The sequence below is a fragment of the Suncus etruscus genome, chromosome 9, assembly GCF_024139225.1.
Source record: "Suncus etruscus isolate mSunEtr1 chromosome 9, mSunEtr1.pri.cur, whole genome shotgun sequence".
Classification (NCBI taxonomy): domain Eukaryota; kingdom Metazoa; phylum Chordata; class Mammalia; order Eulipotyphla; family Soricidae; genus Suncus; species Suncus etruscus.
Window position 1 is genome coordinate 16163493 of NC_064856.1, and position 16712 is coordinate 16180204.

General features: G+C 44.2%; 1 protein-coding gene across 4 annotated transcripts in view; it reads left to right on the top strand.

The window, feature by feature from the left end:
- NDRG3 (NDRG family member 3) overlaps positions 1 to 16712 on the top strand; it is a 96731-nt gene that overhangs the window by 75664 nt on the left and 4355 nt on the right. For all 4 annotated transcript variants that reach the window (XM_049779290.1, XM_049779292.1, XM_049779291.1 and 1 more), the window contains 5 exons: positions 1177 to 1233; positions 10018 to 10121; positions 11570 to 11635; positions 11757 to 11808; positions 12949 to 12996. In XM_049779290.1, the coding sequence (XP_049635247.1) occupies positions 1177 to 1233; positions 10018 to 10121; positions 11570 to 11635; positions 11757 to 11808; positions 12949 to 12996 (327 nt within the window). The remainder of the gene's footprint in view (positions 1 to 1176; positions 1234 to 10017; positions 10122 to 11569; positions 11636 to 11756; positions 11809 to 12948; positions 12997 to 16712) is intronic.

Consider the following 16712-nt stretch of genomic DNA (forward strand, 5'->3'; position numbering starts at 1 on the left):
TTTTTGGTTTTGATTTTCCTTGTAGTTTTGGGTCTACACCCAGTGGTACTCAGTATTGCTCCTTTTAGTGCTCATGGGGTATTATGGTGTTGCTTACCAACCCAGGTCAGTCACTAGTAAAGCCAGTGTTTCTCCTACTATACTGTCTCTCCAGCTTTTCTTAAGCATTCTTCCTTTACTCACCCACTATAATTTCACTTTTGTAATCAAAGGCCCAGAGTTTGTCATCATTACATACTATCTATTCCCTTGTTTCATTTCTGTTATATACTCATGAGTAAGATCATAAGGTATCTGTCCTCCCTCTGAGTTATTTCATTTAACACATGCCCTCCAATTTCATCCCAAGTTATAATGAACTGCAAGATTTAATCTTTTCTTTTTTTTTTTTTTTTTTTGGTTTTTGGGCCACACCCGGTGATGCTCAGGGGTTACTCCTGGCTATGCGCTCAGAAGTCGCTCCTGGCTTGGGGGACCATATGGGACGCCGGGGGATCGAACCGTGGTCCGTCCTAGGCTGGCGCAGGCAAGGCAGGCACCTTACCTCTAGCGCCACCGCCCGGCCCCATTTAATCTTTTCTTATAGATTAAACATGATGTAATTAGCAAGACAATTTATTTTCCTTGACTTATTCTTGTGCCTTTGAAACCACTGAGTCATGAAAATCTGTGATGCTACATTATGTTTTTGTGGGGCCAGAGTGATAGCACAGTGGTAAGGCATTTGCCTTGCACACAGCCAATCTAGGAGTAACGGCGGTTGGAATCCTGGCATCCTTTATGGTCCCCGAGCCTACCAGGAGCGACTTCTGAGTACAGAGGCAGGTGTGACCAAAAAAAAAAATTGTGTTTGTCTGATCTCTGGTAATAGAGATCAGACTCAGAATTTCTGCATGCAAAGTATGCACTACAGACCTTTGAACTGTCTCCTTGGCCCAAGTACTGCAATATTACTGTACAGTGTTCAGGGGCCACCCCTGGCTCTACACTCAGAAATCACTTCTGGCAGGTTCGGGGAACCATATGGGACACAGGGATTCAAATCACCGTTCTTCTGCATGAAAGGCAAACGTCTTAACCTCCATGATATCTCTCTGGCCCCAAGTACTGTAATATTAAGCTTGACAATTTTTGCATATGCTTTTCCTTTGACAAATTTTTTTTTTTTTTTTTTAGCTTTCAGGCTTGACCACCAATGTCGTGGACATTATTTTGGCTCATCACTTTGGGCAGGTAAGTGCTTGTTCCACCTAGGTAATCTTCATTTATTGACTTACGTGCTAAATTTTTATTTACCTCAGGAAGACATGGTGGTGCCTTATAGGCTTGAGCAATAGTACAGTGGATAGGGTGCTTGCCTTATCAGGACCGACTCACATTCAAGCCCGGAACCATGGTCCCTTGAGCACTATCAATGTAATTGAGTACAAAGCCAAAAGTTAGCCCTGTGCACCACCAGCTGTGGTCCAAAAACAAGTAAGTGGTGCCTTTGAATTCACCCGCTCCTAGCAGGTAACACTTGCAATATTATATCTGTGCCTACCAAAGGCCAATTTCAGAGGAGAGGCATTAACTCAGTGCCGCATGACTCTTGGAGAGATAGATGAGAAGGCTGTGCCTTGCCCTCCCCCACCCACACCTGTTCCCTGTAAACTGCATGCCATCTGTTAATGTTTGACAACATCATGTGCTTCACCAGTATCTTCAGAGCTCTGGGAAAGTTTTCACAGAACGCTTCATAGAAATTCAGCGAAAAAGAAAACATGAAATGTTGCTGCTATAAAAAGCTTAGAGATGATCTAGTTCAAGCCTCATGTTTTACTCCTGGTGACAGTTCTGTGGACAGTAGCTGGGTGGGAGGTGAGACCACCTGTCCTCTCTGCAGAAGTAGGAATAGCTGTATAATAACAATTCTAACATTAAGTAGTATGATATATATTTTTTCTGTTTTTTTAAACTTTATTGATTGATTTTTGGAAGGATTTTTGGGGGGGTTGGTTTGTTTGTTTTTTGGGTCACACCTGCCCACACTCAGGGGTTACTCGTGGCAGGCACAGGGAACCATATAGGATGCCGGGATTCAAACCACCATCTGTCCTGGACCGGCTGCATGCAAGGCAAATGCCCTTCGCTGTGCTATCTCTCTGGCCCATTATTATTAAAATATTTTTTTAGTTTTTTTCTTCTGATCTTAATGGGGAGACTGGGACCCCATCAGATGTGGGGGGATGGAATTGGGGTGATGGGACCAGGTAGGGGAAAAGATGGGGCCCAGATCATATGTAGGGAAGGGGCTGGGTCTGGTGGGTTTTAGGGTGGGGAATATTTTTAAAAAATTTAACCTAGAATATGAAAACATATTTTATACTAATAAACATACCAGAAACGGGAGATGGAGAAAAGGGTTTTTGTTTTTTTGGGTTTTTTTGCTTAGGGCAAGGTATCTGGATAGAGCTTCCATGCCCTTTTCAGAATGTTCTCAGAACAATCCTTCCAGAGCTATCTCTCTTCCACCACCTCAAAGATTTTCTAGAGGTTTTTTTGTTTGTTTGTTTGTTTGTTTTTGGGCTATACTCAGGAGTTACTTCAGTTCTACACTCAGAAATTACTCCTGGAAGGCTCTTGGATACAAGGGATTGAACCCAGGTTGATCGCATACAAGGCAAACACCCTTCCCACTTTGCTGTCATTCCAGCCCCTTCTAGGATTTTTGTTTGCTTGCCCACCCTGAAGTGCTCAGGGGTCAGTTTTGACAAGATTCAAGGGAACATCTTCTGTGCTAGGGATTGAGCCAATGTTGGCTGCATGTATTCTTTTGTTTGTTTGTTTTTGGGACACACCTGGTGACACTCAGGGTTACTCCTGGCTCAGATATTGTCCCTGGCTTGGAGGTCCATATGGGATGCCAGGGGATTAAACCGCAGTCCATTTTACGTTAGCACATGCAAGGCAAACGCTTGACTACTTGCGCCACTGCTCCGGCCCTGGCTGCATGTATTCTTACCCTTGTACTCTCTAGCACCACCTTTTAGGTTTTTATCGAATGATTATACCAAACAATCAGGATAGCACAGTGATAGGGTGTTTGCTTTGCATGTGGCTGACCCAGGACAGACCTGAGTTGGATTTCTGGCATCTCATATGGTCCCCAAGCCTGCCAAGAGCAGTTTCTAAGCGTAGAGCCAGAGCAACCTCTGAGCACAGCCAGGTGTGGTCCAAAAACAATACAAAGAAAAGAGAGCAGAGAAAGGGAGGCTTTATTTGAAAGTGATAAGTATTTTCTGTAAAGCAGAATATGCAGACTAAAGAAGTTGTTTCAGGGTCTCTTATTTTTATTATGGCCTAAAAGGCCAGGAGAGGAGAGTGGAGACCTGATGTGTTTCGAGAGTGGATCTGTTGCCCGTTGGGTGCCTGGGGAATCTGGGCAGTTCTTGATTGGCATATGTGGGCTGTGTCACAGGGGGCCAGAGGCTGTTGGCAGTCTCAGTTTCTCAAAACCTTTCAGAGTGAGTGGGTGCAGTGTGTCTGTCCCAGTTTCTGCTGACTGACTGCCACTGAAGGTGGTTCTTTCATTACCATTCCAGTACTATCACTCCAGGACTAGAAGGGCTCTACTTTGAACTACATACCCATTCTCTAGCTCTAGTTTTTTTGGATTTGGGGGGTGGGGGTTGTTCAGGGGCCACACCCAGTGAGTGACATTCCTAGCTATGCTCTCAAAAATTGCTCCTGGCTTGGGGGACCATATGGGACCATATGGGACTCCAGGGATCGAACTGAGGTCCATCCTGGGTCAGCCACGTGCAAGGCAAATGCCCTACCACTGTACTATTGCTCCGGCTCCTCTCTAGCTCTGGTTTTAGATGTGTTTGGTTTATTTGGGATAGTTCTGTATATAAAATCATATCATCTACATGACACAATATGACTCCTGTTTATATATATTTAATTTTATACTACTATTATTGTGTTAGGGATCAAACACATCCCTCAGACATATGCAGTATGTGCTCTACCACTTAGCTATCCTCAAGCTGCTCTTTACTTGCTTAAATTGAAGTTTTTAGGCCCTAACTAGAACCTTAGTTACTCCTTTGAATAGAAACAATAAGCATCTTTTTACAATTGTTACTTACTATGTTGTAGACTTTTCATAGAGATAGAGGAAGTTCTATTTCTAGCTTGAGTGTAGGAGTTTGTGCCTGTACAAACTGAAAAAAATTGACTCAGTCACCATTACTTCCCTTTGAGCATCACCTGGAGCCTGCTTAGTATTGATGAATGTGACCCTGCTTGCGTTGAACTGATGGCCCAGTTAGTTGACTGAGAATATTCAGCAATGTGCTTTGGTCATCTGAGTTCTTGGAAACCCACCCCCAACAGAAGAGGGGAAGGGGATTTAAGAAGCAAATACTAGTACTTGATTGCTTTGAAATGGCAACAAGGCCAGAGCAAGTACAGCCTTGTACAGTTGATCCAGGATTGCTCTCCAGCATCCCATCTGGTCCCTCGAGCACCACCAGGAGTAATACCTGAGTGCAGACCCAGGAGTAACTCCTGAACACTGCAAAGTATGCCCCCCCCCCCAAAATTTTTTTTTGGTTTTGGGTTTTGGGGCCACACCCAGTGACGCTTAGGGGTTACTCATGGCTATGCACTCTGAAATGGCTTCTAGCTTAGGATCAAACCGAAGTCTGTCCTAGGTTAGCACGTAGCAAGGCACCCTACCACTTGCACCACCGCTCTGGCCCTAAAAAAAATTTTTTTAAATAAATTTTTTAAATAAATTTTTTTAAATAAAATGACAATAAGATTCTTATCCTGTGGTACATATACACAATGGAATATTATGCAGCTGTCAGGAGAGATGAAGTCATGAAATTTTCCTATACATGGATGTACATGGAATCTATTATGCTGAGTGAAATAAGTCAGAGAGAGAGAAAGACACAGAATGGTCTCACTCATCTATGGGTTTTAAGAAAAATGAAAGACATTCTTGCAATAATAATTTTCAGACACAAAAGAGAAAAGAGCTGGAAGTTCCAGCTCACCTCAGGAAGCTCACCACAAAGAGTGATGAGTTTAGTTAGAGAAATAACTACATTTTGAACTGTCCTAATAATGAGAATGTATGAGGGAAATGGAGAGCCTGTTTAGAGTACAGGCGGGGGTCGGGTGGGGAGGAGGGAGACTTGGGACACTGGTGATGGGAATGTTTCACTGGTGATGGGTGGTGTTCTTTATATGACTGAAACCCAAACACAATCATGTATGTAATCAAGGTGTTTAAATAATTAAAAAAATTAAATTAAAAAAAAAAGATTCTTATCATGGGTCTTCTTTTTTTTTTTTTTTTTTGGTCTTTGGGTCACACCTAACAATGATTAGGGTTTACTACTCTTGGCTCTATGTTCATATATCACCCCTAGCAGGCTCAGGGACCATATGGGATGCCAGGAATCGAACCTCTGTTGGTCCTGGGTCAGCCATGTGCAAGGCTGCTACCATCTCTCCTGCCCCATCTTGGGTCATATTTATTTTTACTACTAAGAGGCAAAAAAAGCACAGTGATAATCCCATAATTTATCCAATTTTCAAAATTCAAAAAATTTCAAAAAGTGCAATCATTTGTACTAGCAAGTGTATTTGGGAAATAAGTAGTAATTCAAATAAATGTCCTGATAAGGAATAATCTCTAGCATACCTTTAACTGGAAAAGCAAGATAGAGAAAAGCATGTCTAGGAGTCTACAGTTTGTGTTTAAAAACAAAAGGTGTTGGGGAGGTGGCAATTTATACATAACAGCTTTCCCTGAGATGTTCCATTAGCACTTACATCACATTTATCTTTTTTGTTCGTTTGTTTTTGTGGCTTATGGTTTTCCTGCATGCAAAGTATGTGCTCTAGCTCTTTGAACTCTATCCTTAGCTCTTGAGCATCCTGTTAGTTATGGTACTTATTGGGAGTCACATTCTTTTTTGTGGTGCTTACACATCCCTGGCTGTGGTACAGCCAGAAATGACCTGTGGTGTGTGGGATCACAGAGATGCTTACAAGACGATATTCCAAGCCACCGTGCTATTCGTCCACACTCATTTTATCCCTTTATTGTCTCAAACTTTGCTACTGAAATTCCTCTCCTGACCTGGGTGGCATTGGCTCAGTTATTTCCTTTCTAATTACCATAAGCTTCATTTATTATTTAATTGCATTAGTCATGATATATCTTTTTTTCCTTTTTCTCTTTCTTTTTGTGTTTTTGGGTCACATCTGGCAGCGCTCAGGGTTATTCCTAGCTCTACGCTCAGAAATCGCTCCTGGCAGGCTCGGGGGACCATATGGGATGTCAGGATTCGAACCACCATCCTTCTGCATGCAAGGCAAACGCATTACCTCCATGCTATCTCTCTGGCCCCCATATATATCTTTAGCATTTACCAAGTTTTCACGGAATGACTCCAGTCCCCTTCAGTTTCCAGTAGAATATGATCCACTTGGTCAGTTTCTTAGCACACATCACTCATGCAAAGTTATTTTTTTTTATAATGATTTTCTTTTTTTTTTTTTGGTTTTTGGGCCACACCCGGTAATGCTCAGGGGTTACTCCTGGCTATGCGCTCAGAAGTCGCTCCTGGCTTGGGGGGATCGAACCGCGGTCCATCAGAGGCTAGCGCAGGCAAGGCAGGCACCTTACCTTTAGCGCCACTGCCCGGCCCTATAATGACTTTCTAAGCCACAAATTTTTTTTTTTATAATGACTTTTTAAGCCACAAATTCTTTTTTTTTATTATTTATTTATTTTTTTTTGGGGGGGGGGTTTTGGGTTACACCCGGCCGTGCTCAGGGGTTACTCCTGGCTGTCTGCTCAGAAATAGCTCCTGGCAGGCACGGGGGACCATATGGGACACCGGGATTCGAACCAACCACCTTAGGTCCTGGATCGGCTGCTTGCAAGGCAAACGCCGCTGTGCTATCTCTTCAGGCCCGCAAAGTTATTTTTTTAATATTTTTATTTAAGTAACATGATCATAGTTGGGTTACAGTCACAAACAGAACACCCCCCTTCACCAGTGTAAAATTCCCCCCTTCCCCCCTTCCCATCCCCTGCCTGTATTCGAGACAGGCATTCTACTAGTTATTTGTGTTTTGTTTTTTTTTTGTTGTTTTTTGGGGGGTTTTGGGGTTTTTTTTTGGGGGGGTCACACTTGTTTGATGCTCAGGGGTTACTCCTGGCTAAGCACTTAGAAATTGCCCCTGGCTTGGGGGGACCATATGGGACGCTAGGGGATCGAACCACGGTCCTTCCTTGGCTAGCACTTGCAAGGCAGACACCTTACCTCTAGCGCCACCTCAGCCCCTACAGTTATTTGTTTTTTTGTTTTTTTTTTTTTTGGGGGGGCCACACCCGGTAACGCTCAGGGGTTACTCCTGGCTATGTGCTCAGAAGTTGCTCCTGGCTTGGGGGACCATATGGGACACCGGGGGATCGAACCGCGGTCCGTCCAAGGCTAGCGCAGGCAAGGCAGGCACCTTACCTTTAGCGCCACCGCCCGGCCCCCAGTTATTTGTTTTTAAGTTCAGTAAATTGTATTTTTTTTCCTTAAAGGATAAGAGTAAAAAAATATAGTAAAGGTGTGATAGTGACAATTGCCATTGTTTGCATAGGTCCAGAAAAATATGGGGAAAACGGAAAAAAATCCTTGGCCTGATTACAAAAAGGCCTCACCCCCAGAAGTTTAGTGGCATAAGACCGACTCTAGGTTCCAGGCATACCAGTCTGTCCAATCCGAGTCATTCTCCGTGGTCCCGGTGAAACTTTTTCACACTTTAGCTATTGTTGGTATCAGGTTCTTATATTTAAAGATTCTGGATTCTGTGCATTTCTTTCATCGGCAAACGGTTATTGCTTTGTCTCAATTTCTGTATAAGACTTGATGGAAAACTTTACACACAATTCCTGATTTAGCTGATTTAGACTTACATTACTAATATATGCCTTTTTTTTTTTTTTGGTTTTGGTTTTTGAGCCATACCCGTTTGATGCTCAGGGGTTACTCCTGGCTATGCGCTCAGAAATCGCCCCTGGCTTGGGGGGACCATATGGGACGCCGGGGGATCGAACCGGGGTCCGTCCTACGCTAGCGCTTGCAAGGCAGACACCTTACCGCTAGCGCCACCTTCCCGGCCCCGATATATGCCTTTCTTATATTGTAAATATTTCTCCTTCTGTTTTTTTGTTTGTTTTTTTGTTTTGTTTTGGGGCCACACCCAGTGACACTCAGGGGTTACTCCTGGCTATGCGCTCAGAAATAGTTCCTGGCTTGGGGGATATATGGGATGCCAGGGATCAAACAGAGGTCCGTCCTTGGTGAGCCTCATGCAAGGCAAATGCCCTACTGCTGCACTCTTTGGCCCTTCCCCTTCTGTTTAAAATGACTACGAAGTTGTATGTGTGTGTACACATACATATATATGCTTATATATGACGCAAGATCTTAACTAGTTCTTATGGCTTCTAAAAAGGCCAATAAAAAGAGTCCATAAGATGACTTAAAACTCAGTGGTTTGGGGGCCGGAGAGATAGCATGGAGGTAAGGCGTTTGCCTCTCATGCAAAAGGTCATCGGTTCGAATCCCGGCGTCCCATATGGTCCCCCGTGCTCGCCAGGAGCGACTTCTGAGCATGGAGCCAGGAGTAACTCCTGAGCACTGCCGGGTGAGACCCAAAAACCAAAAAAAAAAAAAAAAAAAAAAAAAAAACTCAGTGGTTTGGAGTGATAGCACAGTGGATAGGGCATTTGCTATCCATTTGGCAGGTTCGATCTCTGGCATCCCATATGGTCATCACCCCTCACCCTCAGCCTGAATTTCTGAGCGCAGGAGATGTGGCCTTTGCAAAAACAAGCAAACAAAAAACATAGTAGTTTAGGGACCACTGGAGCAGTAATAAAGTAGATAAGGTGTTTGACTTGCATGTAGCCAACCTAACAGTTTGTTCACCTTGACAGCATAGAACCAGGAGTAAGTCATGTGCATTGTCGTGTCATCCCAAAACCAAAAATAAACAATAAAGCAGGTTTTTTTTTTTTTTTTTGGTTTTTGGGTCATACCAGTGTAGAGCCAGGGGTCACTCCTGGCTCTACACTCAGAAATCGCTCCTGGCAGGCTCAGGGGACCATATGGGATGCTGGGATTTGAATCACTGTCCTTCTGCATGCAAGGCAAGTGCCTTACCTCCATGCTATCTCTTTGGCCCCAATAAAGCAGTTCTTTTAGGTAGTCTCTTTTGTTGTTTTTGTTTGGTTTTTTATTTTACACCATATCTGGCAATGCTCAGGGTTTATTCCTGACTGTGCACTCAGGAATTACTCCTGGCAGTGCATTGAGAGCCATATGGAATGCTGGGGCCCAAACCTGGGTCTACTGTGTGCAAGATAAGAACCCTACCTGGGGATCAGAGCAACAGCACAGTGGTAGGGCGTTTGCCTTGTACTCGGCCAACCCAGGATGAACGGTGGGTCAATTCCCGGCATTCCATCTTGTCCCCTGAGCCTGTCAGAAGTAACCCCTGAGCACCACCGAGTGTGACCCACTCAACTATCACTCCAGGTCTTTAGGTAGTCATTTATTCTCTTTATTCCGGGGAGGGTTGTTGGAACTATACCTAGCGGAGCTCAGGAGCTCACCTGACTCTGCTCAGGAATTACCCCAGAAGTGATCAGGAGACCAAATTTGGTGCCAGGAAATCAGACCAGGCCAGCCATATACAAGGCAAGCACATAACTCCTTGTACTATCTCTCCAGCTCTATTCTCTTCATTTTATAGATGTGAGATATTTTTATGGAAAATAACACTATGAACAAACACATATAAGAAGAGTAAGCCTCCGATTGTTAGGTGTCTGAGTTCACTAGTTCCACAGTCAGTGCTTACCTGCATTGGGAGTAGAAGTCAAAGTAGGCCTGTATGTACTGTGGCTTAGAAGTTTACCATTGTTTTCTTTTAATCTTCTAGGAAGAGTTACAGGCCAACCTGGACCTGATTCAAACCTACAGGCTCCACATTGCCCAAGATATTAACCAAGAAAACCTCCAGCTCTTCTTGGGTTCCTACAATGGGTATGGTTATCTCTTGTTTCTTCACATAAATGCAGATTTCTGTAAAGATCAGTGCAGGGTTTTTAACCTCTCTGTGGTTTCTTCCTTTGAGCAATGGAGCTACATTTTTAGTTACAATCAGAAAGGTTTTAATATCAGGGCTGGAGTGATAGCACAGTGGTAGGGCATTTGCCTTGCCTGCTGCCAACCTGCAACAGACCTAGGTTCGAATCCTGGCATCCCATATGGTCCCCTGAGCCTGCCTGGATCGATAGTAACTCCTGAACGCTGCCAGGTGTGGTCCAAAAACCAAAAAAAAAAGGGAAAGAAAGGTTTTAATACCATTCCAAACTTTGTCAGTTCAAAAGAAAAAAATTCTTTCTTCTTTTTCTTTTCTTTTCTTTTTTTTTTTTTTTTGGGGGGGGGTTTGGGTCACACCCAGCTTCGCTCAGGGGTTACTCCTGGCTCTATGTTCAGAAATTGCCCAGGATTCGAACCACCATCCTTCTGTATTCAAGACAAATGCCCTACCTCCAATGCTATCTCTCAGGCCCCAAGTTCTTCCTTCTTTTTTTTTTTTTGTTTTGGTTTTGGTTTTGGTTTTGGTTTTTGGTTTTTGGGTCACACCCGGCAGCTCTCAGGGATTACTCCTGGCTCTGCTCAGAAGTCCCCCCTGGCAGGCTCAGGGGACCATATGGGATGCCGGGATTCGAACCACCCACCGTCCTTCTGCATGAAAGGCAAACGCCTTACCTCCATGCTATCTCTCCGGTCCCAAGTTATTCCTTAAGGAATTTATTTCTATAAACTAGTTGAAAACATTAATTGAAACTTAAGCATGATGGGGCCAGAATGATAGCACAGCAGTAGAACATTTGCTTTGCACACTGCCAATTCAGGACAGACCTTGATTCTATATCCAGTGTCCCATGTGATCTCCCAAGCCAGAAGCCATTTCTGAGCACATAGCCAGGAGTAACCCTTGAGCATCACAGGGTGTGGCCCAAAAAGCAAAAAAAAAAAAAAAAAAAAAAACATTAAGCATGGAACTGGAGAGATAGTGCCTTACACACAGCTGATCCAGGACAGACCGTTGTTTGAATCCCCGAATCCCATATAGTCCCCTGAGCCTGCCAGGAGTGGAGTGATTTTTTAGCATAGAGCCAGGAATAACCCCCAAAAAAAAAAAATGTAAGCATTTCCGTATTAAGGACTGCTATTGAGTTGAGGTCTCCTTCCAGCATCACCTTACTTAGGCAGGCTCCCCTGAAAGATAGATCTAGCCCTTTTCACTCTCTTCCCCAGCTACTGAGATGGTCCTAGTGAATCAAATACATAGGACCACTTTGCATCATCTGGTGTGATGATCTCTTTCCTTTTGCATGATATAGTTTCTTTTGTACAACCAGGAGCTAACACAATTGCTATAACTTTTCCTAAGAGGGCAGTTGCTTCCTTTGTTTCTCTAGACGCAAAGACCTGGAGATTGAAAGACCTATACTGGGCCAAAATGATAACAGATCAAAGACGTTGAAGTAAGTGTGAGCTCCCCCCTCCCCCCAATGTAGCTCATTAACTTTTTCTTTTGTAGTGGAATTCAGTGTTGAGTGTGGCACATGGGCTGTTGCTGAGAGTGACCTCTTATCTTCCCCCCAGGTGTTCAACTTTATTGGTGGTTGGAGACAATTCACCTGCAGTGGAGTCTGTGGTAAGTATGTGTCAATGTGAAATGAGTAAAATTAAGGTATGGTATGCTTTAGGGTCCAGGGGAAATAGTATAATGAGTAGAGCATTTGCCTTGCAAGCAGCCAACCCAGATTTGATCCCCAACAACCCATATGGTTCCCTGAACCTGCCAGGAGTGATTCCTGAGTACTTCTGGGTATAGCCCCAAAACAACCAAAAATGAAGCTAAATCCTGGGACTATGTAATCCATCCTGCCTCCCTATACCCACACATGCAAGAACTCATCTGGGGGGAGGGGCAAGAAAGAAAACAGCAGTTGGACAGAACCAGAGCAGTAGTACAGCAGGTAGGGCACACTTGCCTTGCATGCATCAGACCAAGTTAAATCTGTGAATACCCCATACCCCATGTGGTTCCTTAGGCCCACCAGAAGTGATCCCTGAACACAGAATTCGGTAAGCCCTAAGCAACACAGGTATGGCCCCAAAACAGAATAGAAAAGAAAAGGTGGCTGGACTCTAACAGACATGACCATCCTCAGGGTGGAGTGATGCACCCAGTCTGATCCGTAGCAGTTCTCTAAAGAGGTCTGTGACAGATGGAGAAAATGAGATCAGCCATTTCCAGGTGACTCAAATACCAGCTGTGAAGTGTATTGTCTCCCACTTTCATGTTCTTTGGGCTGGTTCAGCCTTCTCTGAACTGAAATCAAGCTGAGGTGTTAATTGTGGGAAGTCTTTTTTTTTTTTCTAGGCTTTATTTTCAGAACTACGGTTTGCAAATACTGTGGTAGTTTCATGCAAAACACAGTCCTTTACCACACCCTCCCTGATTGTCCATTTCCCTCTGCATTGTCACTCTTAATGTCCCTCTCTATGGTAAGTTTTTTTGGGGATTTTGTGGTAAATTTTGGAATGTCTTGGAAGTTTTGTTTGTTTGGGGGCCACACTCAGCTATGCTCAGAGCTCACTCCTAGCTCAGGGATCAATCCTGGCGGAGTTAGGGTCATACGGGGTGTCAGAACTGAACCCTGGACAGCCACATGCAAGACAAATAAATACCCTGCCTGCTGTACTATGTCTCAGGCCCTGAAATGTCATTTTTATGCCAGTCATTTCTACTAGTTTGTAAAATTGTTTCTTGTTGTTTGTTTCTTTTTAGGTTGAATGTAATTCTCGCCTGAACCCTATAAATACAACTTTGCTAAAGGTAATGTGTCTTTTGTTCTCATTGTCAGTCATTTGTATGTTGTGTGAAATACTTTGAGTATCTCAGTCATCTGGGAGATTACAGTGCAGGCTTTGTGCTCTGAGCAGCATCTGAACTGGGTTTAGCCCCCAGTAGACATGGTACCCAGAACTCTGGGAGTGCCCCACCTCCCAAAAAATAATTCTGTTGCTGGAATAGATACTCAAACAAAGGAAGATTTTTCTTTCTAATTCTTTCTCTGTGTTTTAAAATGTTCTTTTTTGGGCTGGAGAAATAGAACAGCAATAGGGTGTTTGCCTTGCATGCCACCGAACCTGGATGGACGGTGGTTCTAAATCCGGCATCCCATATGGTTCCCTGTGCCTGCCAGGAGTCACTTCTGAGTACAAAGCCAGGAGTAACTAACCCGAGTGCCGCTGGGTGTGACCCAAAAATCAAAAAAAGAAAAGTTCTTGTCTGGGCTGGAGAGAGATAGTGAGATAGTACAACTGTCTTGCACAGGGAACTTGTCTTGCACGTGGCTGACCTGGGTTTGATCCCTGGGATCTCATATGGTTTCCCAAAGGGACTCCTGAGTGCAGAGATAGGAGTAAGCATTGCCAAGTATAACACAAAAACAGAAATAAAGCTTTTTCTGGAACCAGAGCGATAGTACAATGGAGATGGCATTTTCCTTGCATGCAGCCCATCCAGGTTCAATCCCTGGCATCCCATATGGTCCTCTCAGAGCCCACCATAGCATAGCAAGTAGAGTAGTTTGTATTGTACATGGCCAAAACGGGTTCAGTCCCCAGTATCATATATCTCATATGGTCCTCCAAGCCCGCCTGGAGTTCAGGAGTATCCCCTGAACACCACCAGGTGTGTGCCCCCCCAAATATGTATATATACACACACACACATATATACTAAATTAAACAAACTGGGACTAGAGAGATAGCAAGGCATTTGCCTTGCACATGGCCAACCTGGGACAGACCTGAGTCTGATTCCCGGCATCCTACATGGTCCCTCCAGCCTGCCAGGAGTGATTTCTGAGTGCTGAGCCAGGAGAAACCCCTGAGCACCGCTGGGTGTGGCCCAAAAAAAACAAAATAAACTGTTCTTGTCTCAGAACCATGGTTTTTGTCAGAGGAAAAAAGAATCAGGGAATATATTGGGGCCAGAGTGGTAGCCTTGCATGCGCTAACCTAGGACAGACTGTGGTTCGATCCCCCACGTCCCATATTGTCCCCCAAGCCAGAAGAGATTTCTGAGCACATAGCCAGGAGTAACCCCTGAGCATCACTGGGTGTGGCCCAAACCCCTCCCCCAAATAGGAATCAGGTAATAAAATGAGGAAAGGGGTCTTCAGAATGACTCTGAAACTCTATAGTGGGAGTAGTGACTCAGTAATAAAACTAACTCTGGGACAGAGCAGTGGTATGGCATTTACCTTGCAAGCAGCTGACCGGGGTTCGATTCCCAGCATCCCACATGGTTTCCTGAGCCTGCCAGGAATGATTTCTGAGCACAGAGCCAGGAGTACCCCCTGAGCATTGCCAGGTGTGGCCCAAAAACCTAAATAAATAAAAACAGAAATAAATAAATAAATAAAACTAACTCCTTGAAAAGCCATAGTATTGTAAACTAGTGATAAGCCAGTGAAAAATGAAAAACTTGCTACACAGGACAAGAGGGGGGACAGAGCCCGTGTCCCACTTCCCCCCCTTAGCCCCTGGTCCGTCTGCAGGGTCCAGTTGCTCCCAACTCACTTGGCTCTTCCTGACCCCCGGGTCAAGGACTGTGGTGCATTTGGGCACAGGACCCGCAGCGATGAGGTGTGATGCCTTGCACATGACTGACCTGGGTCCCATCCCCAGCACCCCATATGCTCTAAATCTCTCCAGGAGGGATCTCTGTATGCAGAGTCAGGAATAAACCTGAGAACTGCTAGATGTGGCCCAAAATATATATATAAATTAATTAAAATCTGAGTATAGGGCCGGGTAGGTGGCGCTGGAGGTAAGGTGTCTGCCTTGCAAGCGCTAGCCAAGGAAGAACCACGATTCGATCCCCCGGCGTCCCATATGGTCCCCCCAAGCCAGGGGCGATTTCTGAGCACATAGCCAGGAGTAACCCCTGAGCGTCAAACGGGTGTGGCCCAAAAACCAAAAAAAAAAAAAAAAAAAAAAAAATCTGAGTATAGTCTTTTGTTTTCCTTAGTGTTTTTTGTTTGTTTGTTTGGTTGGTTGGTTGGTTTAGGCCACACCCAGCGCCACTTAAGGGTTACTCCTGGCTCTGTGCTCAGAAATCGTTCCTGGCAGGCATGGAGGATGGGGGACCATGTGGGATGCCAAGATTCAAACCACCGTCATCCTGGGTCATCTACTTTCAACGCCCTGCCCCTGTGCTATCTCTTCGTTCTCCTTTTCCTCAATTTTTTGATATAAACATCTATCTATGGCATTAAGCGGGACTGGAGCATAGCACAGCAGGTAAGGCATTTTCCTTGCACTCTGCAGACCCAGGTTAAATCCTCGGCATCCCATATAGTTTCCTGAGCCTGCCCCAGGAGGAATTTCTGAACTCAGGGCTTACTTACTCCTAGCTCTGTGTTCAGGGATCAAACCTGGGTCAACCATGTGCAAGGCAAGCACATGACCTCCTGTACTATTGCTCTGGCCCTATAAACATTATTTAATATCAGAATTAAAATAATATATGAATATTTTTTACATGCTAAATCAGTTGTATAGTAGGAAAAATTTAATACTATTTTTTGTTTGTTTGTTTGTTTTTGGGTCATACCCGGCAGCCCTCAGGGGTTACTCCTGGCTCTATGCTCAGAATCGCTCCTGGCAGGCTCAGGAGACCATATGGGATGCCGGGATTCGAACCACCATCCTTCTGCATGCTAGCAAACACATAACCTCCATGCTATCTCTCTAGCCTCAAATTTTAATACTATTTTAATGATGAAGGTGGATATATTTTCTACAAATAAAGGCAACTCTTAAATATCTAGGATTAGCACCATTTTCCTTCCCCTTCTAATTGTACCCAGGCAAGTTTTGACACCACCTTTTCTGATACCTGACACCTAGTTTGAATTTGTACTACTTATATTTAAGTGCTAATCTTATGATGCTTGCTGCTGTCTTCTCAGTCTGAAAGACCTCTTTCTGCCTTCCTCCTCTTTGAAGTGTAGTTGAAGGGAAATCTTATTATCAGTCTCCTTAAGTCTCTTATATCTTATAAGCAGTCTCTAGTTACTGGTAATAGAAAAGGAGGTTGACGCTTCAAGGTGACAAAAGTCAGTGTTCTGGACTCCAGATAATTGATAAACTCATCTGGTATATAAACTTCTTCATTGTGTGTGTATGAATGGCGGGGATGATCAAAAGAGAGCTTTAGACATGCAGGCATTTGTTCCTCACCGACTGAACTGTATCTAAATGTGTATCTAAAATGTGTATTTCGGAACTGGAGCAATGGGTAGGGCATTTGCCTTGCACATGGATGAATCATATGGCATTCCATATGATCACCCTGGTACACTAGGAGTGACTCCTGAGCACAGAGCTGAGCAGGTATGGCCACCCAAAATCCAGAAAGTTAAAAAAAAATTAATGAATGTAACATTTTTCAGTTAGAGGCAGAACTGTGGTTTGAAGGTAGCCATTAAATTCCCTGTTCCCGGGGCCGGGCGGTGGCGCTGGAGGTAAGGTGCCTGC